Raw genomic sequence first — 23,995 nt, 5'->3', positions numbered from 1 at the left:
CATCAGCAACATCGGTTATTGAGGTTCCATTCAAGCTACGCGACACATCTGCAGTGCGGAAAAAACCCTACAGCATGTCCCACGAAAAGAAATTATGGCTTAAGCGGGAAGTGTAGAGAATGCTAGATGCCAGGATCATCAGACCCTTGACGTCAACGTTGTCATCCTCAATCACCATAGCCCCTAAAGAAGATGGCATATTTCGTCTCTGCACAGATTATCACCAAATCAATTCCCAGACAGGACGTGCTCCTGGTTCTACAGGATCGATCTCTGTGAAGGCTATTGGCAGGTCCCTCTACAGGAACACATCAAGTCCTTTATTGCCTTTGTAACACCAATCGACGTGTACGAATATAACCGACTACCATTTGGTTGGAAGAACTCTGGAGCCAGGTTTCAGAAGATGATATTGTCACGAATGACAAGTGATGAGGCGGCGAATAACTGAATAACCTGAATGTTTAACGGGGCGAACTTGTGCCCAAAAATAAAAGGAAAAATAAAGATAACAGCAGAGCGTCGCGGGCGTCGAAGGCGGCGAAGCAGTAAGATCGAACGCTGATGCAAAACTAATTGTGGTTCGCCACGCGGAGCCCCTTATGTGCACACGTGCGGTTCTGGAAGATTCGGCATAGAAGGTTCTGCGTGTAGAACATTCTGACCTCGAACAAGCAGCACGGTTCTCGAATTTACCAGAACCTTACGTCAGCGTCAACAAAAATGCGTCCCCGCGACCAGGACTCTAGCTTTCTGCGTGGAAGGCACGCTCGATAACCGTTAGGCCACGAGCGTACTGCCTGCTTGGTCAACTGCGCTCGCGGCATCACTCCCCACTTTAAAAAAGTGCATCGCCCCGATGCAACACAAAACAAAACAGAGCAAATAAAAAGGAAAGTAGACTAAATAATCATTTGGAACACATAAGTTCCACAGTCCTATCGAGCGTAGTACGGATTCATTCAGGCCGTGGTGGACGGCGTGATGATGTTCTTGTTCCGTCGGGCATCACCTCGTAGTTCAGATCTCCAAGTCGACGAAGTACCTTGTACGGTCCGAAATACCGTTTCAGGAGTTTCTCGCTGAGGCCACGGCGACGAATGGGGACCCTGTCTGCGGGCTGGAAGTGGACGTCCCGACGACGAAAGGTGTAGCGGCCAAAGTCGACGCGTTGTTGAGCTTTAATCCGGAGTCTGGCGAGCTGACGGACTTCTGCCCGTTGGGCAACCATCTGAGCGTCGTCGCTTCTGTCGACAGCCGGTTCTTGGGGTAACATCACGTCCAGCATTGTCGTTACCTTGCGGCCATGAACCAGTTGAAAGGGTGTCTACCCAATGGACTTTTGCACGGCCGTTTTGTAGGCCAACGTGACGTACGGCAACACTTCGTCCCATGTCTTGTGCTCGACGTCGACGTAGATGAAGGTCATATCGGCGATGGTCTTGTTGAGTCTTCCCGTCGGCCCGTTGGTCTGCGGGTTGTACGCCGTGGTGAGACGATGGCTGGTGTGGCTGAGAAGAAGGACTTCTTGCGACAGCTGGGCCATGAATGATAATCCACGGTCTGAGATTGGGATATGGGGAAAGCCGTGCCGGAGGACGATGGACTCGATGAAAAACTTGGCAACTTCGAACACAGTCTCTGCAGGAAGGGCTTTCGTTTCGGAGTACCGGGTGAGATAATCTGTGGCGACGATGATCCACCGGTTCCCCGACGTCGACGTCGCAAAAAGGCCGAGTAGATCCATTTCGATCTGCTGAAAGGGTGCAGTTGGAGGAGAAATTGGCTGCAGGAGTCCGGCCGGCCTCATCGGAGGATTCTTGCGTCGCTGGTACTCGTGGCATGATCGTGTGTATAGGTGGACGGTCTTGGGGAGCTTGGGCCAGTAATACGTTTCACGAATACGGGCCAGTGTCCGGGTGTAAACAAGGTGTCCGGACGTTGGGTCGTCGGGGCAGGCTTCGAAGATCTCCTCTTGAAGGTCGGTCAGAATTACCAGCAGCCAGGACAAGTTGTTGTCCCTGAAGTTCTCCTTGTAGAGTACACCTTGTCACATCACGAAGTTCGACAGGGCTCGTGAGAAAACACGTGGCGTGGTACTCCCGCGCCCTTCCAGGTGCTCTATTAGTGCGCGCAGCTCAGGATCGTCTCGTTGACCTCGTGCCATGTCGTCAATGTTCACTGCGCCTAGGAAGCACTCGTCTTCATTGTCGTCGCTGCTGCCGGAAGGTGTTTCGACGGGCGCTTGAGACAGGCAGTCGGCGTCGCTGTGCTTGTGGCCGGACTTGTAGACCACAGTCATGTTGAACTCTTTTAGCCGGAGACTCCATCTAGCGAGGCGTCCTGACGGGTCCTTGAGGCTGACAAGCCAGCAGAGCGAATGGTGGTCCATGACTACGCGGAACGGGCTCTCGTATAAGTACGGACGAAACTTCGTGATTGCCCAGATGACCGCAAGGCGTTCTTTCTCAGTCGTGGAGCAATTTTTCTCCGACGTGGATAGTGTCCGACTTGCATAGGCGATTACTCGCTCGGTGCCTTCTTGTAGTTGAACCAGTATCACGCAGAGTCTTGCGTTACTTGCGTCCGTGTGGATCTCGATTTCCGCATCCTGACCGAAATGTCCAAGAACACGAGGAGTCTGGAGTCGTCGCCTCAGCTCGTCGAATGCCTGCTGCTGCTCCTCGGCCCATTCGAACTTCTGGGCGTCCTTCGTGAGGTTTGTGAGCGGTGCAGAAATCCTAGAGAAATCCCGAACGAAGCGCCGATAGTAGGCACATAGTCCAAGGAAGCTGAGTACGGCCTTCTTGTCTGTCTGCGCTGGAAATCCTGCGACAGCGCGAATCTTTTCTGGGTCCGGGCAAACGCCTTCGTTACTAACCACGTAACCTAGGAACTTCAGTTCGTCATAAGCGAAGCGACACTTTGACGGTTGGAGAGTGAGTCTGGCGGTTCGTATTGCTTAGAGAACAGCTCGGAGACGTCGCAAGTGCTCGTCAAAGTTGCCGGAAAAAAACTACGACGTCCTCGAGGTACACGGGACAGCTCTGCCACTTCAGTCCTGCCAGTACGGTGTCCATGACATGCTGGAAAGTTGCTGGCGCCGTGCATAGGCCGAAAGGCATCACATTGAACTCGTACAGGCCATCCGTCGTGACGAAAGCTGTCTTCTCTCGGTCGCGTTCGTCGACTTCGATTTGCCAGAAGCCACTCTTCAGAACCATCGATGAAAAGTATTGGGAGTGGCGCAGCCGGTCTAACGTGTCGTCGACGCGGGGGAGTGGATATACATCTTTTTACGTTACCGTGTTCAGCTGCCGGTAGTCCACACAGAACCTAAGCGTTCCCTCCTTCATTTTAACCAGTACGACTGGAGAGGCCCACGGACTGCTTAAAGGCTGGATTATGTCGTCGTTCAGCATCTCTTGAACTTGCTCCTGGATTACCTTCCTTTGTTTTACGGAGACTCTGTACGGCGATCGATGCACAGGGCGCGCGTCGTGCTAGGTAATGATGCGGGGCTTCGCAACGGCGATTTGGGGTACCTTCGACGATGTCGCAAAGCAGTCGGTGTACTCGGCGAGGAGGTCGATCAGCTGCCCTCTTTTCGGGCCCGGAAGCTTAGGGTCAATGTCGAGCTGCGCTGGCGACGTACTGTCTTGCTGAGGTGGCGAGGATTCTTCAGTAATCCCAGTGATTTGGGCGGAGCTCCGGAGTTCCTCGACGTGACCCACGGCTGCACCTTTCGTGATATGTTGCGTTTCATTTCGGAAGTTCGTCACGAGGACTACAGTGCGGCCATCCCCAAGTTCAGCTACTCCTCTCGCAGCGCCTATTCCTCTTCCCAGTACCAATTGAAGGTTTCCCTCCAGAAGAATGTCGCCGCGGATAACTGCATCAGTCACGACGGTTACGACGACACTTGATCGCGGCGGCAGAGTAACGTGGTCGGCAGCGACTCGGGCGGCAGCTGACGCTGTTCGGGGTGTCCCTGAAGGTGGAAGAGGTGTACGCAGCGTCAATCTGTTTTTACCAAGGTCGATAAGAGCGCCGTATTCGCACAAAAATCCATGCCGAGGATGACGTCTCTGGCAGAGTCTTATAGAATAGCGAATTTCACAGGACACGTCTTGCCGTGAACCTCGGCGGGAGCAGTGCATCTTCCGACTGGCGTGATGAGATGTCCCCCGGCGGTCCGTATCTGTGGGCCATCCCACGGCGTCGTCACTTTCCGAAGGCGTTGGGAGAGCCTCCCACTCAGAACGGAGTAGTCTGCTTAGTGTCAACGAGAGCCGACGCGTCGTGGCCGTCGATAACGACATGTAGATTATTCTTCACCGTTGCAGGAGCGTCGTTTCGGTCTCTGGTAATGTTTGAGTGGGGGCCCTCCGACGTTTGTGGTGGATCTTGGCGTCGGTCGTCTTCGGCAACTCCACCTCCAGGGGTTGCCGCGCCTAGTTTCCCCGGCGAGGAACGAGGGGCGACGGGCTTTCACGTCGGGGTCGCTGCGTCGGCGAAGCTGTTCGTCGTGGCGATGGCGACCGGGAGACGCGGCGAGCTGCAGGCGGGGGAGACTGAGGTCGTCTGAGGTATTCTTCGATCTCCTGCGGTCGTTCACCGTAGCGTGGACGTGGATCGTTCTGATGGAAGCCACGCAGCCCTATTTGCCGGTAGGGGCAGCGGAGGTAGATATGGTCGGCTTACCCGCAGTGGTAGCACAACGGGCGTCGATCGGCCGTCCTCCACACGTCGATTTTTCTCGGCGATAGTTGTTCCGGGCGGACATACTGGACTTCTCCTTCCCGGCGACCAGGATGCAACGGCATCGGTGTGTCTCGCTGTCGTGGCGCCGTGGATTGGCGGTTAGCTTGGAGGGGGGGGGGGGGGGTCGTCGGGCCATGGTGGCGTAGCTCAATGTCGGTTCCTCTGGAGTCGTCGTGTTGATCAGGACTTCAGGTTGTCAGGTTGGAAAGCTCTGTAAACCTCCTCTCGAACAACCTCAGTGAGCGACAGTGAGGATGGGCGATCCGCGGCGGGGAGCATCTTGCGTATTTCTTCACGGACAATGTCGCGGACGATTTTCCGAAGGCCGTCGACACCGGTGGTATTCAGGTCCAGTCGGCAAGATGCGGCGGTTGGAGGAGCAGGCACGCCGGCGAGTCGATGGTAATAGCTTGCTCGGGCCGGCAGCGCGCGCTCGATCTTAGGGGCTTCAGCCACAAAACCGTGGACTTGTTGTCGGGGGATTGAGGACAAGTCTCCCAAAAATTTCAGCCTTCACGCCACGCATGTGGACGCGAAGCTTCTTCTCCTCGGCTGCCTCCGGATCGGCTCGGGCGCATAGGCGCATGACATCCTCTACGAAGCTGGTCACGCTTTCGTTGGGGCCCTGCACTCTTGTTTGGAGAAGGTCCTCCGCTCGCTGCCAACGGTAAACTCAGTCGTCCATCCGTTGTGGCGGGATACACGCTGAATTTGTCAGCCAGTCTTAAATGTCCTCGTGGACGTCTCCGTGAAAAGGCGTTTGAGTTCTGGGTGTGACCGGCAGGTACGCGACGGCAGAAGCGGTCGGGGTCTGCGCCTGGTTGACCATCGTCGTCTTCTTCGGCTTGGTCGTGGGTGGCAGAAGTCCGTGTTCCAGGTGTAGACCTTGGATGCGGCGATTTGATCGGGTCTTGATCTGGTCTTCGTCGGGGCCTCCGAAACTGGGGTTCGGAGTTGTACTGCGGGAACTTGGGGGGGGGGGGGGGGGGGGGAGGGGAGGTGCGCTGCACGGACATGCGGTACCCCGCACCTCCACCACAATGTCACGAATGGCAAGTGATGAGGCGGCGAATGACTGAGTAAACGAACGTTCAGTGGGGCGAACTTGTGCCCATAAATAAAAGGAAAAAGAATGATAACAACAGAGCGTCGCGGGTGTCGAAGGCGGCGAAGCCGCAAGATCGAACGCTGAGGTGAAACTAACTGCGGCTCGCCACGCGGAGCCCCTTATGTACACGCGTGGGGTTCTGGAAGATTCGGCGTAGAAGGTTCTGTGTGTAGAACATTCTGACAGCGCCAGCGTGTGTAGAAGAGAATTCAAGGAAGATGGTGCATTGACGTTCGTCCAGGCCTTCGTGATGTCGCGCATCGTTTAAGCGGCGCCGTATCTCAAGTTACTCAAGAAATACAGGGTGCAGGTGAACGTTATTATACGGAAGGCAACCAAGATGGCGCTGAGCATGCCGAAGCATTCGTCGACAGACAAGCTTCTCGGCATGGCCAAGCACAACGTCGTTGAAGAGTTAAAAGAAGCTCATCTGTCTAATCAAAGAGTTCGGCTCAGTCATACTTTGGCAAGACGTCGCGTTCTTGCCAAGTTTGGCTGGCAAGAGCCAGATCGGAAGGAAACGGGGCCGTTACCCAGGCTATGGGAGCATAAAATCGACTCTAAGCCGCTGCCTCGAAACATGAGGCAGCGTCGTAACGACAGCCGTAGAGCGGCTCGTATAGTGGCCTTGACGGAGACTTTAGTTCAAATAGAAGAAGAGGAAGAGGGGGTCACTTTCTACACATACACTTCGTTACCCAAGTTTTCATCGAAAGCACGCCGGCAGTTACGACGGGGGATGTGCTTGTGACCTGCACATCCATCAAGACGTCTTTTCCGGAATGGGCAGAAGAGGTCGCAATAGCTCTAGCACTCGCGCAGCCCAAAGTGGGAAGAATTGTCACTGACTCGCAAAAGGCATATAACAGCTAAAGAAAGGGGTGGGTGTCTCTTGCGGCAATACATTCTCAAAATAAACGCGACGTACAGAGCGTGACACTGTTGGCGCGAACAAGCGATCGCCAGTTTTTTGTGTTTTTCTCTTAGAACGGAAAGGCTGCCATCAAAGATATTATTGTTATAGAAAGACCTCGTCTAGGGCTCTAATATAAGAGGTAAAGGTATGAGCCCACTAATACGTTTTCTGAATAAATTGCGAAAAATCGCCGATGTCGTGTTTGCGCTAACAGTGTCGCGATGTGTACCTGAAAGGAACGTTGAGTTGATAAGGACTCCGGCTCAATCTGGGCTGGAGGGCAACGAACTTGCCCACCAGTTTGCCCGAGAGATGAAACACCGGGTAAAGGAAGGTGAGCCACGGTCCGTAATTGATGATAGCGACATTGCGAACCATTACAGGATGGAAAGGCGACGTTACCCCGATCCTCAAAAATCGCTTAGCAGAGAACAGCAAGCGATTTATAGGCAGGTACAGGCAGAATCTTTCCCGCACCCTTACCTTCAAAACAAGATGTACCCGGAAAGGTACGAGAAGGAATGTAATTTCTGGAGGACTCAGTTAGGCACACTCCAACACGTCATTGGAGCATGAGATTTTGTCAAGCCACTCCCCCTCCCCTCCTCACACCTCTTACCGCCCCCACCACCCCACCCACTCCCTCATCCTCTCTTACCGTGCGATAGGATACCTTGCTAACCAGCCCCGCACTTGAAGACCAGCTTGTCCTGATCTCCAGGGGCCAGACGGCTAGGGAAGCATATGGGTCCCGTGAAGAGAGAACCACTTCCATCGACGGCGTTTAAGAAGACGTCGTAATTAGCTCGGTTCAATAAAGATGTTTCTCTCTCTCTCTCTCCAAGAGTTGCTTCTCGGGACCTCTCGGGAGCCGCCGTCGCTTCCGTCCTCCCCACCACAGCTCGCCTAATCGCAACTTTCACGACCTATAGGGGTGCGCACTGGCGCCTGTAAAAATGGCCGTCATTTGGCTGATTGTCGTAGAACAGCAGTACGAGGGTGTGTCAGCGACGCCTAAGTAATTCTAGTTTTGCAATATACGAGCAGAATTAGAGCTTATTTATTTATTTCATGCCAGGATAGGTGTAGGCAAGCACCTTTATTGTGAAGCCGATCATTCAGGAGCTAGGGAGCGCGATTCTCACACCGCGGTGCCACCATCGCTGAAAGTTGCGAATAATCTCTTTCATACTTAGGGTAATACGCTGTCAAAGCTGTTGACGGAAGCATCAGACTTGATCCTTTTGATCGCTTGCACGTGTTCTCGCGCAACCGAACAGATGAAACCACGCGCTTGTAAAAAAAAAAAAATCTTATAGATTAACACGCGGCCCTGACGTGACGCAGCTGCGGTGGCACTGTCGACGGCACTGCGCATGCGCAGATGCTTCCCTTCACGCGAATTTCGTTTCTAGGCATGCGCAGTCCCCACACCTTGTTTGGGCAACCGCGGGCTTGTTTGTAAACAGCGTGTTGGTCTATACATAGACGCTTCTTGTTTCCTGTCGTTCTCAGTCACGTGGGTTCCGTGTCTGGTATACGGGACAAAAAAGTAATAAAACATTTCAACCTGGAATATGCAAGAAAACATAGGTGAGGCAAAAAAATGTGTGACGATCACGCATTTTTCGTGCACACCTTCCAGGGGCGTGGAGAGACGAAAACGATGTTTTACCGCATGCCAGAAGTGAAGACATTCAAAATGGCTGCTCCCTTGTGGAAAATGTGTATATTCCTACTAAGGGATCTTGTATAAATTTCATATAGTGTTGTTGGATACGGCGTCTTGTGTAGGTATATGAAGCCCATACCCGCTTACAGGATTCTGTGTAGGTATACCCCAGGGGCGGATTTATGGGTCAGGCCTGGGAGGGGCTTTGGCCACTCGGCGGCCGGAGGGGGGGGGGGGGGGGGGGTGAGTCTGCTGAGATATTCAATCAATTCAATTTTATCTTCTAACGCAGTGTTGTGGGTCCCCGGGCAAAAAAGCTGTCGTTGACAGATTGAGAGTGCCGGGGGTCCCATAGAGACAGCAACGTTTTGTGAAAAAGTAAAACAGTTAGGACGCGTTACGGCCGAAACGTTGCCCCGATATAATGTGTTGACCCAATATTTGCTATGTCGCCAAAAATGAAACTTTTGGCTGGTGTTTATCAATGATTTTACTTTAAAAAAAATTTGACTTTGGGGATTTAAGGAGAAGGGGGAGCGGGCTCCCCTCCCCCCCTCCTTTAACTCTGCCCTTGCCATACGAAGACACAGGATCCTGCATAGGTATACAGGATCCATACCCACAAAAAGGATCCTGATAGGACGTCATCCCCACCAGCGGAAATGACGTCCGTTGTTGATGTAAGTGTCGCATTAGTTGTGGCTGCTGATGTTGCGGTTGGCGGTGTAAGGCGTCCGTCGTCACTGTTGCCAAATCCTTGAAAAGATTCGCCCGCCACAGCGGTCATAACCCGCTCTATACTCAGAGATTTTTTTAGTGCCCGATTCCCATTCAAAACGAAGTGAGTTGGAGCACTATATGCGTAGCAGTGAAAAGATGCTAGGGCTTATTTTGTAGAGACTAGGATTGTGCCTCTAATGACTGTTATGTGAACTATGATTCATTACCTGTTTGACTTCTCGTATGAAACTATGCAGGATTTAGCTGCACATTTCGGATTACTATTTGCAAGTGCATACGAAGTGCTTCCTGTGTGCCTTCCCACACAAAAGTATACGGCAAATGCCTTTTCGTAAGACTTTCTGTATGAATTTAGATAAAATTTTCCAATGAGGTCGGGTTCGTGTTTCGCTGCTTTAGCATATTTGTTGTCGCACAGCTCCTTGTGCGTAATTTTCGGCCAAGAGAAAGATTAGTGATATCAGCCTTGGTCTTTCACAAGCGTACAATGAAAGAACAATCGCTGCATTAGGGCTCACTCACTCGAGTTTTAGGGGCGAAGCTCCTTAAAGGTGTATCCACACGACGGACCGGGCCGCGGACCGATTGATCACGTGGTGTATCCACACGACGGACCGGGCCGCGGACCGATTGATCACGTGATGCGCGGCCCGCGGGCCGCCCGGCTGCAATGAGCATCCACATGAGCATCCACACGGCGGACCAAAAGAGCAGACGACAGAGTGAACGGGCCGGTCTAACCCTCGACCTCACAGGTCCGCCCAACGCATGCAACGAGCTGCTTTGAGGCTATTTGTAAAGAGCCAAGATGGAGGTTGAACGAAAGAGACTTTTGGCCGCGGTGGCCCTGGCGTTGAGTATTGAGGACGAGGAGGACTGAAGTGAACCGAAAAGGGCATGCGTCTATTGCCTTACGGAGCGTGGAATTGCTCCACGAGCGCGATGAAGTGAAAAGTTGCATCGTCGCACCATGCCGCCATCGTCGCACAACAAAAGGTTCGTCTTCTTCGTCTTCAACAGTCGGCGCCAAAAGAACACGACTTTGGATTTGGATTCCAATCTAAACAACAAAAGTCAGTTTGTTGCCAGACTTAGCACTTCAATAATACTAAAAACGCCGCGGTCCGCCGCCAAGATCCGGGCGAGAAAAGCGATCGGCATTTCTCACAAGCGCGGGCCGCGGACCGCCGCCGGACCTCGAAAAGCGGTGACGTAAGATCACGTGATGCGTGGCCCGCGGACCAAAACAGCAATTTGGTCCGTCGTGTGGATACACCTTAAGGTGTATCCACACGACGGACCGGGCCGCGGACCGATTGATGACGTGATGCGAGGCCCGCGGGCCGCCCGGCTGCAATGAGCATCCACACGGCGGACCAAAAGAGCAGACGACAGGGTGAACGGGCCGGTCTAACCCTCGACCTCACAGCTCCGCCAAACGCATGCAGCGAGCTGCTTTGAGGCTATTTGTAAGGAGCCAAAATGGAGGTTGAACGAAAAAGACGTTCGACCGCGGTGGCCCTGGCGTTGACTATTGAGGACGAGGAGGACTTAAGTGAACCCAAAGAGGCATGGGGACATCTTTAGATGATTATTTGAGTAGTCGTCGCGACTATTGTCCCACAGAGCGGGGAATTGCTAAATGAGCGCGATGAAGTAACAAGTTGCATCGCCGCACAACAAAAGGTTTTTCTTCTTTGTCTTCAACAGTTGGCGCTAAAATAAAACGACTTTGAGTTTGGATTCCAATCCAAACAACAAAAGTCAGCTTGTTGCCAGACTTAGTGCTTCAATTATACTAAAAACCCTGCGGTCCGCCGCCAAGGTCCGGGCGAGAAAAGTCGCTTGGCGTTTCTCAGAAGCGCGGGCCGCGGATCGCCGGCGGACCTCAAAGACCGATGACGTGAGATCACGTGATGCGCGGCCCGCGGACCAAAACAGCGATTTGGTCCGTCGTGTGGATACACCTTTAGGGGCTAGCCATGTTACACCTACAATCGTCATTCCAGAAATGGACGATGTGCAAATCAATATTGATGGTGTTATCAGTGCCATTAACCGCTTGCCGACAAAATCCAGCCCGGGTCCTGATGGTGTATGCTCGAAGCTACTTTAACTAACAAAGGATGCATCAGGTGCCGTGCTTGCCAGCTTATTCCAGCAATCGCTTAATACTGGCCACATTCCGAACGAATGGAAATCAGCAAATGTCGTGCCGATTTATAAATCTGGTAATCGGAATTGCCCAACAAATTATAGACCAATTTCATTGACCTCTGTTCTTTGTAAACTTTTAGAACATATAATATATTCATCTGTCATGAAACACTTAGTCTCAAACAACCTGCTATTTCTCAATCAGCACGGCTTTCAACGTGGTCTTTCGTGTGAAACCCAACTGTTTGAACTGGTAACGGATTTCCATACCTGTATTCACTCATCCTCACAAACCGACGCTATTTTTATAGACTTTTCGAAGGCCTTTGATCGTGTACCACACAGTCGTCTGATAAAAAAACTACAATATCTCATAATTAATGATAAGGTAATTACATGGATTCGTGAGTTTTTGCACGATAGAAAACAATCAGTACTTGCAAATGACATCACCTCACCACCTATACATGTCAAATCTGGTGTCCCTCAAGGATCCGTTATTGGACCACTTTTGTTTTAATTTATATAAATGACCTCCTCAACAACATTTCTTCAAAGATTCGCCTATTTGCAGACGACTGTGTGGTATACCGTCAAATATCTAGTCAAAGCGACTGCCAGGCCCTTCAAAGTGATTTGGATATCATACTTTCATGGTGTGACACGTGGAAATGCAGATAAATATAGATAAAACAAAAATAATGACATTTACCAATCGTCGCTCATCTTTTCAATACGACTACAAAGTTATAGATTCAAAATTGGATAAAGTATCCACATATAAATATTTAGGAGTCCACTTAACTTCCAACCTCTCCTGGAACACTCATCTAGATTATATCCTTAGGAGGGCTAACCAGTCACTTGGTTTCTTAAGAAGGCATTTATATATGGCAACAGCAGAAACGAAGCTACTTGCATACTCTACCCTCATTAGGCCCAAGTTGGAATATGCAGCTATAATTTGGAACCCGCATCAAAAATATTTAATTAATAATTTAGAATCATTACAAAACAGGGCCACCAGGTTTATACTAAAAACGTATTCACCTATAAGCGTCAGTCAACTTAAGAGTTCACTTGGTTTATTGACTCTCCACCAGCGAAGATACCTCGCAAGGTTATCCCATTTTCATAAACTCTATCATAGTTCCTCAGATTTCCGTTAAAACAACATTCTCCCACCGGCTCGCATTTCCCCTCGTCATGATCATTGTTACAAAGTTCATATTCCATTTGCAAGAACTAATCTGTTCAAATACTCCCCGTTCGTACAAGCGGCGATTGAATGGAATGAGTTGGCAAGCGAAATTGCGACGGTCACTGATCATGATACATTTATGTTGTTATTGCGTGAATCTTTAGGGTGAATCAATCATATATTGCCCTGTATGTTACTCCCTCGCTGGGTCTATTGCTTTTTTTCTAGCACGTCGACTGCCTCCAATGATGTGAGTGCGTGTGTGGCTTTTTTGTTATGTAATGTCTTCCCTTCATGGTTCTGTTTAGCGTGACACGATGTCTTCTATTTTTTCTTGTAAAATATTGTATGATTATGTAAAAGTTTATACGACACCCCCCTCTATGTAATGCTCCTTTGGAGCCTTTAGAGGTATGTAAATAAATAAATAAAAATAAATGTCCGTATGTCCGTCCGATGTCCGGCGTCGGGGGCTCGTGCTCCTGCTCGTGAGCTTACGCGCTCACGTGCTCACGAGCACGTGAGCACGTGCTCCCGTGCTCGTGTAGGACAAAAAAAAAAACGACCGCATCTCCACGTGGTGGATGATGTTGATTCGGGCGAAGCCCTGGTGGTGCTTGTCTGCGTAGACGCTGAGCCGCAGCATGCCGAGCCTTTCGTTCGTTTTCATCCATGTCAGAAAGAGAATGTGTGGTATGGAAAGTGGTTATTTACGCATTTGAGCATTTGACCGCAGCGTGACATGGATGAAAACGAACGAAAGGCTCGGCATGCTGCGGCTCAGCGTCTACGCAGACACGCACCACCAAAGCTTCGCCCCAATCAACATCTTTCACCACGTGGAGATGCGTTTTTTTTTTCTTGTTTTTTTTTTTGTTTGCGGTACAATATACGTACCTGTGAAGTCATAAGCCACGGATTGGCTATCAGATTGAGTTTATTTTTGGGGGCTCCTTCAAACATGGATGCTGCTTGTTATAGAGAAATGAGTACTATTAAATAGCGCTGATCAGAGCTACCACAGAAACCACTGTGGCTCTTTATTTATGCTCCTTACAGCGACCAAACGTTAGTTATAGCAAATCTAGTTACGTTGCCGCGAAATGACAGGCATGTTTGTTGCAACTGCCGCAGAAGTGCCGGATGTTCGAGGCGCTGCTGACTAGTTCAGGGACCAAGTGACTCTGCCTCCGGTCCGAAAAAACTGGTCCGGAAGCGACTGCCCCGAACCAGTCATTCCTGTGACAAAAAGCTGTCGCGCTACCGTTGCAATTTCTAAGGTCGCCATTTAAAAGCAGTTGTTTTGTGCTTCAGGTTTGGGTTGCCTTTTCTGGGATGCCAATACAGAAGGAGTTATACATTTGTACTTGCCTATCCACGAAGCTCCCCCCTGTGTTTTAAATCCACTCTCGTAATGTTTGATGTCTTTCTCGAAGTAGTTGTTCTCGGCTTCAGATCTGGACCGACGTTGAATCACCTGGAAGTTGATAGATGAGTCAGCGCGAAGGGAATCAGAATGTGGCAATGGTGAGGGTGCAGGCTAGCTGGTGTAAATTGAGCAGAGTTGTAAACCCGAGACTGGCGATGCGGACCAGGGACAAACACACAACGACACGGACGAAGTCTCAAACGCAGCTACAAACTTTATTTCATAGGACAAACATACATGTCACTCGCCACCCTTTGTCCCCCTCTTTTTTCTTTTCTCTTCCCGAAACCCCTTACCCCTTCCCTCTTCCTTTTCCCAGGCCCCCGTACATTCCAGTCAAAAATAAGCTCAGACGTCGCCAACTCGAATTTGCCGACAAATCTTGTGTTAACGCTCATACACAGCGACATCCCGAGGTCACTCCGGTGCTCCCAAACCAGTCACAAAGCCGCCGACAAATCTCCTGTCAACACACACGCACCGCGACACCTCGATGTCATCCCGGTTCCCTCAAACCAGTCAGCCGCAAAATATTTTCGGCGTCTGAACTTAAGTGGACGGATGTTTGACTGATGCATTCGGCAGACGTCTTTATCCTAATGGTCTCTCTCACTGATCTTTTCATGTCGTTGTTATCGATGCGAAAAGCATACGAGAACCTTATGAGAGTACATAAAAGCAATATAAGATAATATAAGAAGTTATACCAAACTGATAAGAAGTTACTTTTAACTTCTTAGATAATATTCTATTTTCCTTATATGATCTTATAAAGTTCTTTTATGCTTTTATATGATCTTATTTGATCCTATGCGTTTAATTGACAGAGAAATGTTTATTCATATCAGATTAATTTACTAGGGTTTATATGACTTTCTGGCAGCAGTATTTTATGAAAAATACTATATTCCCCTTCGTGGCTATTCGTACAATATGCGAGCACTTTGTTTTAATTTTATAAATAGGGAAAGTATAACATGCCATAAGCACAAAACGCTCATAGGCAAGACTGCGGGATATTCAACTTATTCTTGAAGAATATAAAAGTTTTAAAATAAGCATGTGCTTCTTCTTGTTGCACGCTGCGAGTCACTTATAACATCCTCTGGACTAATATTACGGCGGCATATTATGGTGATTGCAAGTTCAAGTATTGCAAAAATGGTTCATATAACCTAATGCAAAAAAAAAATAATGTCGGGCATAGCCTTAAAAAGTATACGTTCTAGGGTTCTAATTAGTATTGACTACTACCGTATGATTGCCGTCTATAATACTTACAGGGAATATAGCTATGTCTCCACTTCTTCGGTTGAAGTCAATTTCGAAGATATTTTGTTAAAAATAGAATATTTCAGAATCTGTGGATTTCTTACCCGAATTGAACTTATTTATCACGTTTCAATTCGGAATAAGTTCTTTCTAAAATGATCTGAGAAGTTTGCCATATTGTTATAGGGTACTCACTTGGTGGGCTAAACCGATCTATTAGAAGTCCATATTTGCTTAATTTGAGTTGTATTTAGATTGTTTGGTATAATAAACATTTAAATTTTTAACAAAGTAATATATGCATATCTTTTGAAGTAAAAAATAAGCAATGCCTTTTTGAAGAGGGGCAGAGGTCTGGTAAATCATGAGTTACGGTGATTATGAGACTTGGGTCTAATAATTGCGGGAGTTTTTTCACTCCTAGTGAAGGAACTGGTAAATATTTTAGTAGATGAGCTCTCCTTCGTATCAAAAATAACACAAATTGTAGCCGTCTTCTGAACTTTTACACCGCCTTGCCTGTCACCTGCGCAGTGTAGTGCAGAAGGCGACCGTAGAGTTTCCGGTTATGTTCCCGAACACGCCTTCGTTCTGCGGCAATTTGAAAAACACGAAAGAATAAGACATGTAGAGACAGAGCCAGTGCTGAAAACCTTAAGGATTTTGCCCTATATCTAGGGAGTTGCATTATATTCTAGGGACAAAGAGAAATTTGTTCGAATCTAGGGATTGACTTTAATTGGGTCTCAGTGGGTTGTAGAGACACGTTCCTTCCCTTTTTCCTCCTCGTGCCGGCCGAGTGCAGCGGGAAAAAGGCTTCTTTGCATGTTATAGGGACCAGAGGTAATCTCCAGTGGGAACAACAGCGAATTTAGGGGACCACCCAAGGCCAAAGTAACACAGTTTAATTATGTAAAAAGGTTTTAACGAAGCAAATTTAACCTTTAAATGGCCACCCGACTACATAATTCTATTCTTAAGGTGCTCCGTAACGATAATCTCAGCATTCAAGCAAATTAACACATTTCCTGAACATCTTGGGGAAACCAGGGAATTGTTTGATAAAATTTTGGGAAGAAACGACCGTGGAGGTTGGCAGAACCTTGCCTCAGGCAGGGTGTACTCATAGCCTCCGTTACCGCTCATTCACACTGGAAGCGGATCGGCGTTCGCAATGCGGTTGCGAACGCGGTTGTATAAAGATCCAGTACAATTGCACGCGCTCTTGATGCCATCGAGTGCGCGTGCAATTGCACTGGATCTTTATAGCACCGCGTTCGCAACTGCTTTGCGAGCGCGGATTGGCTTCCAGCGTGAATGAGCGGTTATACTCACAAACCGCGGCAGTTCGACGACGGAGCCAAAGAGTGCCCTGTCGCAAATTTGGAGCGCGAGGATCTGGTAGGCTACCAGATCCTCGCGCTCCAGATTTGCGACAAGGCTAGAGATGTAAAATTTCCGGAAATTTTGAAGGCCGGAAAAAAACGACGAAAAAAACAAGTTTTTTTTCCGGAAATTTTGGAAACATTCGAAAAATATTCTCAACAGCTATAATTCAGTAAAAATTCGAAATATATCGACAGAGGTCAACAACCGCAAGATATTTCCGCCAGTTTTACGGTGAACTATTATATTATATCACTTTTTGTAACGTTTACGACAACTTTTGTCAATTTAGCTGAGCTTTGACTACTCATCTGGCAACAACCGATAGCACCTACGCAGTTCTTCGTCCCCGCCGGTGCCGTTGGCGCTCTCGACGGGCAGTCGGAGGAGTCATATCACTTTAGCTTTCCCAGCCCCTTAGTGAAAGTTCTGAGCATCTTACTCTGGTGTGGACACTTGCCGTGGACCGTGGAGCTGTCAAAACTGTGTGCTGTGCGCCGTGGAGAGCTCAGCCAGGGCAGCTATAACGCTTTAGCTTGAACAGCGCCGCTTCCGAAACCTCGCGCGCATCGTTCTCGGGTATAGACTTTCGCCGTGGATCCGTGAAAACTGTGCGCTGTTCGCTATGGTGAGGCCGCGCTCCAACGTTTGGAGGAACTTTGATGTGCTAAACAGTGGTAAGGGGCCAGCGGTGTGCAGATTTTGCTGTGCCAAATACGAATTTCCCAACGCAACTCGCTTGCGGCAGCACATCGAAAGGTGCTCGAAGTGCCCCCCGGACATCAGGTCTGCAGCATCGGACGACCCGACAAAATCAGAGTCCGGGGCATGTCGGTCCAGGAGCCCATCTGTGGAAGTTTTACGGTCAGAGCGTGCACCTGTGGAAAATGAAAGCACAAGCTCTCAAAATGAGGCCGACAGGTATGTCAAGCAGCGAACTTCTATAGAAGCGTTCGTTGACAGAATGACGCAAGGGTGTCAAAGCAAGCTTGATGAGGCGCTGGCTCGAGCGATATATGCCAGTGGAACGCCTTTATCAGTTACGTAAAACAGATACTGGCGAGAAGCGTTCAAGCTCCTCAGGCCCGCATTCGTGCCGCCTTCCAGGCATTCTTTAGGTGGACGACTCTTGGAGGCCGAGTATGCCTGAGTGATGACGCAGGTGGAAGAGAAAGTCAACGCCGCTCTGTGCGTCACTGTACTCACGGACAGCTGGACCAATGTACGGGGCGAGAGCATCTTGAACTTTGTGTTGGCTACACCGAAGCCTATTTTCTACAGCGCCGTGGAGACGGAAGATCACAGGCACACAGGAGACTACATCGCGGGAGAGATTGTGAAGGTTGTGGAGAAAATTGGAACCGACAAGGTTTTCGCTCTTGTTACCGACAATGCAAGCAACATGAAGGCCGCGTGGACAATTGTCAGTCTGTGCTACCCAAGCATCAATACTCTTGGATGCTGTGCTCATGGACTAAACTTGTTGCTGTCGGACATGCTCAAACTGGTGACATTGCAAGAAGTTTGCAAGAGGTCCAAGACTGTAATCAAATATGTCAGAAACTCTCACGTGGTTGCGGCTCACTTTGCTAAGAGGCAAGAAGAGTGCTATGCTGGAAACCAGACCACATTAAAACTACCAGCTGAAACTCGCTGGGCGGGCATTTTGACGTCACTAAAAGGCTTACTGAAGACCAAAGAAGCTTTACAGAAAACTGTGATCGCTGCGGAGCTTCAAGTGAGCAGGGAAATAAGATCAACGATATTAGATGAAGACTACTTTTGGCGAGATGTGCAAAGCACCTTCCACGTGTTGCAGCCAGTTGCCCGTGCTATTTCCGAGGCTGAGTCAGACACTGCTGTCCTCTCAGACGTCCATGAGATCCTGTTCAAAGTAACAAGACAAGTCGAAGAGGCCCTTCCAAACTCTGCCTTGACAACGGGCGAAAAGGAAAGAGTAGCAGAAATCCAGTGTGAGCGACGCAACTTTATTTGCCGTCCAGCACATGCTGCAGCAAATTTGCTCGACCCGAAGTTCAAAGGGCGGTGCTTAAGTGACGAAGAGGTATGCCACGCAATGGACTACATCACAGAGACAGCAGAAAGGATGTGTCTCGATGTGGGAAAAGTATTGTCAAATCTCGCCGAATACCGGGTCCAGTCAGGTGCTTGGTCGAGGAAGGCATTCGAGGACTCGGCGAAGCATATTCCACCGTCCACGTGGTGGCAAGGGCTGTGTGCCTCTGAACCCCTGGCACCAATTGCTTGTCGCCTTCTCCAAGTCCCACCCTCCTCCGCTGCGTGCGAACGAAACTGGTCGAAGTTCAGCGGTGTCCACACCAAAAGTAGGAACCGACTCAAAGGACACAGAGTGCAGAAGTTGGTGTTTGTTCGCTCCAATCTCGAGCTCAGGAGCCCTGATCTGAAATACCACGACGGAGATGACTCAAGCGTGGAGTCAGAGTAGCCCTAACTAACACACTGCTTTGGAACATCCGTCTTAATTTACAAAATATATCTAGTCAACGCGTGCATATCTACCTCATCCAATGTTGGTTTTGAAGTTTGATCCTGTACTCTTTAATGCAGAACTAGTTGTACCCTTAGAAGGGGAAAGGGTCATGACAAAATACATCAATGTTGTTAAACCTCACTCCCCTTTGAATATGATTATTTAACGTGGCATTACAACATGGCACTACCTTCATGATAGTACATTAAGCAATTAATTTCTTCCATGGTTGACATATGCGACTATATTTCGCCACTCTGCTGTTATGTTATTTAAAGCTATGTTCATGCTGGTGCGGTAGTGGAGATCCGGCTGTAAATTAAGAGTCTCGTATATTAATTTATTGACCGAGAAAAACGCCATAGAGGACTTAGAAACACGGCTTCATCACATGCGTACACACTACCAACAAGCCTCGGACAGCACTGTCATTTCTCCTCCGTATAAGGCGTTCACACTGAACAGTAAAGCAACGGTCATTCGGGATGGTTGCTGCATAGTTTTTAGACAACGCAAACGGTGCAACGACGGGGCGAGGCGGCAGACAACCCGAGGTGATTGTGTTTCCTCACTTGCCCCGCCGTCGCGCTGTTTTGTTTTCTTAGGGGCTGGAAGATGTATTATGTTTAGTATAGCGTGATTAAGTTTCCGCCTGCTCTGCCGGCAAAACTCAATTCAGAGGAGCGTGATGGCCATTTTCCCTTTCGATGAGATCAGCGATATCAATTATAACGTTCGTTGCAGAAATTTGCTTAATAGATTTGTTAATACTTCAAAAACTTGGGTTTCGGTTTTTTTCCCGAATACTATGTCGGGGAAAAAACCAGAAAAAACAGTTTTTTTCCAAAATTTCCGGTTTTTTTCCGAGCCCTCGCATCACTACTGGTAGCACAGAGCATCAGAGTCATTTCTTGGGAAATCTGGACGTCAGCGCACAGCTTTTGCAGCGGCGAGGACCCGAAACATACTTGTTTGCTCTGGAGAAGTGTGTGTTCGGCGTCGCGCAGCAGCGGGCGCCAGTCACGCGGCTCTCCTCTCACCAATTGTCTGCTGCTCCACCTTTTCCATTTCGGCGGCCGCTTCTCGTGGGAATCTGCCAGGCTTTGTCAGTATAGAGGAGGCTATGGTGTACTAGAATGGGGAGGTGTGCCGTTCAGCGGCCGTGAGTGTGTCGCAATGTGCAAGCAGGCCGGTGAGGGTGCTGTGGGGCAGAGCGCGGTCATCCGACGACTGACAGAGGCCTGGCGGTCACAGCAGCCCTAGTGAAAAATCCATTTGTATGCGAAATTTCTTGTGTCCAATAAACACGTATGAATCACACAAGATATATAAGAACATAAAAGGACCCTATAATAACTATATAATGTATTTAACGACATACAAGATCAACATAAGAAACTTATAAAAAACTTATTCAAAGTTTCTCATATGGTTTTCATCTGTTCGTATATACCTTATATAATTCTTATATGGTTCTTACATATCTTGTTTGATTGACATCTGTTTATTGGACACAAATGTTTCTCACGTTGTTCGAAACTGCTAGAACATATTGTTTTTAAACACCTCGCGAGTTACTTAGAAAAAAAATGCTTTTTTCTTTTCAAATCAACATGGTTTCCGTCATGGCCTTTCTACTACGACTCAGTTACTTGACACAGTCCATGATTTCGCAAATATCCTGAATCGATCCAAACAAATTGACGTCATATTCCTAGATCTTTCTAAAGCTTTTGATAGAGTATCACATAGTGAACTTCTCCTTAAACTCAAATCAATTGTTCAAAACGAAGGTATCTTTCGCTGGCTCCTGAACTACTTACAGGACAGAAAGCAGTATGTACAGATCAACTCGAGTGAATCATCATTAGTCCCTGTTTTATCGGGTGTTCCGCAAGGGTCGGTCCTGGGGCCATTACTGTTCTCAATTTTTATAAACGATTTAGCCGCTAATATTCCAGTACGTGTTCGACTGCTTGCAGACGATGTGGTTTTATTTACAGAAGTCAATAAAATAAGTGACCAGATTCTACTAAACACCTGCTTGTCCAAGATGGCGCACAGGTGCGACTCGTGGCAGATGTCATTGAATGTCAATAAGTGTGTTCGAATGCATATAACTCATAAATTAAGTCATCTTTCTTTCGATTATTCCATTAATAGTACTTCACTAGCCGAAGTTACTTCTTATAAACGCTTGGGTGTCATTATATCGAATGACCTACGCTGGAACACTCATATCATGTCTACTGCGCGCAAAGCACTATCCAAGATATGGTACTTAAGACGAAATTTAAAACATGCCTCTTCCGACGTTATATTGACAGCCTATAAAACTTTCATATTACCCATCCTAGAATACGCTTCGGTGGTTTGGGATCCGTTTACAAGTACCAACATAAACGTCCTCGAAAATGTTCAAAGAAGAAGTTTACGCTTCATTCATAATAAATTTCAGCGAAAATATCCCGTCTCTGAACTGTACGTCCTCTCTGGGGTGAACTTCCTAAAGCATAGACGCATGTTTAGGAGAATAAAGTGTCTATTTGATTTATTAAACAGCCGGTTCAAAATCCATATCTCTAAATATATTTCACCCGCACCTCAAGATTATCCCATGCGAAGTTGTCATTGCAAAACGCTCAAAGAATTCAACTGTCGGATTAATGCATTTAAGTACTCTTTTTTCCCAAGGACTGTTCACGACTGGAACTCCCTGCCAGGCGATATAATAACAGCATCACCAGAGTCCTCCTTCTTTAATAAACTCCGAGATCTTTGTGATTCTTGTATCTGATGCTCATTTATTAATTTTTTTTGCGATGAATATAGCCTTTGTACAACGCTGTTTGTGTGTTTTTGGATCAGCTAGAACGAATATAATTGTGCTTGTTACCTGGTGTTTTTTATTATTGTTTTTGTGTACCCATATGCTGTAAACCACTCCTACCACGTCTCCTGAAATAGGAGACAGTAGTATTAATAAATTATAAATAAAATAAATAAGTACAAATGAGATTTTTCAATAGGGAGAGGTGCTTGATTCCGGATGAAAATTGGCGTATTCTTCGTTTGTTTTTCCATTGGTCGGTTGTTTGAAACAAGTTACCATCGTGTCTCACACCCCTCTGAAAAAGAAATTGACCCGCGCGAGCGGCAGAAGCCTATATTCCAAGTGCAAATGCCGATTCGGAGCGGCCAATTCCGTACAAAGTCTGGCTTCTTTAATTTCTTTTTTGATTTGCTTTTATAGAAGAATAATTGTCTATCTATATTATGATATTGGACGATTTTTTGTTTGGCAGTTGTACATTTTGCAGACCTTTAAATGCCTAGCTTTTCTACTGGTATCAATACATATGTTTTGTGTACCATAGTTTAATGAAACCGAACTTTTCTTGACTTCTGCATTATCAGCGTGAGCTCATAGCCCAGGTAATGCCTAAATTTATTTTATCTAGTGAACATACATCATATGAATATAAACACCAATGCTGATATGATAAAGGAATCAACTTCATGTGCTGTCATATTGAAGCCTGACCCCACTGAAAGAAATTTGTTGTTAATGACATGTAACAGAAGTCACATGTCCCTCTTAGATCTCTATTTTTTTTCTGCACCAGTCTTGCTTTTTCCATTCAGAAATAAAAATACAATCGCGTAGCACAGTGAGTTTTTTTTTTAATCAAACGATTCCGTTCTGCGAACAGAAAGGCATCGCTCGGCATCCGAAACAAGGAGTGTTTTTCTTTGCACGTGTTTTAACCCACGTTGCACCTCGGCACAAAACACCACCGGTCAGTCTTTTTCTTCACAGTATTTGACAACATTGCGAGTCCCTATCTCTTCATCAGAGCCAGTATACACACAATAGGGTATTGATTCAAACACAGCCCATAACAAGAAGAACTAGTCACACGAACACGCCCCACGCCAGCCTCGCTAAACGCTGCCCGACCGGCCACCTGCCCCCGCTGTCAGGGACTCAAACCGAAAAATGTAACGTTTCGGTTACGGTTATGGTTACCGTTTCCTGGTGATATCGGGTTTGTTTCGGTTCTTTACGGTTTTAATTTCTACGGGTTCGGTTACCAGTTACACCTTCCTAAAAATCGTTTTTTTTTTTTTGGTTTCCCCAATAATTTGTTTTACAGAAATGCTAGACATCCATTTAATAGTTAACGATTTGAAGTAGTCTTAGATATCAAACAATAGGACATTCACAATAACAAGATCTCTTTGTCAAGATCTCTCTCTCTCTCTATGTATAAAGGAAGTATAGAATATGATGCCGGAGAATATAATCGGATGAAGTCGCACTTCGAAGAGTTATTCGTGTTTTAAAGCATTTAGCGACTCGACGTTTCGGCCTTAGTGAGGACCTCTTCAAGACTGAAGAAGCACTGACTCAGGCTGTAACGTGTACTCACTAAATGCTTTGAAACTCCGACAACGCTTTGAAATGCAACGTCATCAGTTCATATATATATATATAGGAACAGCACCTGGGATAAAAAGAAGGCACTCGAGAGAAATTTGTTCACAAAATATTTGCCCTTATAAAGTAGAAGTTTGGGCTAATTGGTATTTCCTGATTAAAGATTAAAACAGCGCAAGGACACGGACAAGAACAAGAAAGTAGACAAACAAGGCGCTGTTTGTCTACCTTCTTGTTCTTGTCCGTGCCCTTGCGCTGTTTTAATCTTTGCCCTTATAGGAGATGGTCGCCGAAGGTCGCCAAAAAAGTGATCTGCAGATATGTTTCGAGCCTGGTAGACTTCGTCAGTCAAAACGAGAACACTTCCTTTTCCTTTTCTTTCAATCAAAGAAAAAT

General features: G+C 47.7%; 1 protein-coding gene across 1 annotated transcript in view; it reads right to left on the bottom strand.

Annotated features, from left to right (window-relative positions):
• LOC121832937 (ficolin-1-like) overlaps nt 1-23,995 on the bottom strand; it is a 103,991-nt gene that overhangs the window by 29,789 nt on the left and 50,207 nt on the right. Inside the window, exon 3 of the mRNA XM_042288216.1 lies at nt 13,931-14,036. Within this exon, the coding sequence (XP_042144150.1) occupies nt 13,931-14,036 (106 nt within the window). The remainder of the gene's footprint in view (nt 1-13,930; nt 14,037-23,995) is intronic.

This window comes from Ixodes scapularis, unplaced genomic scaffold (assembly GCF_016920785.2).
Source record: "Ixodes scapularis isolate PalLabHiFi unplaced genomic scaffold, ASM1692078v2 ptg001274l_1___fragment_1__unscaffolded, whole genome shotgun sequence".
Lineage (NCBI taxonomy): Eukaryota > Metazoa > Arthropoda > Arachnida > Ixodida > Ixodidae > Ixodes > Ixodes scapularis.
This window is presented reverse-complemented; position numbering and strand designations above follow the sequence as displayed.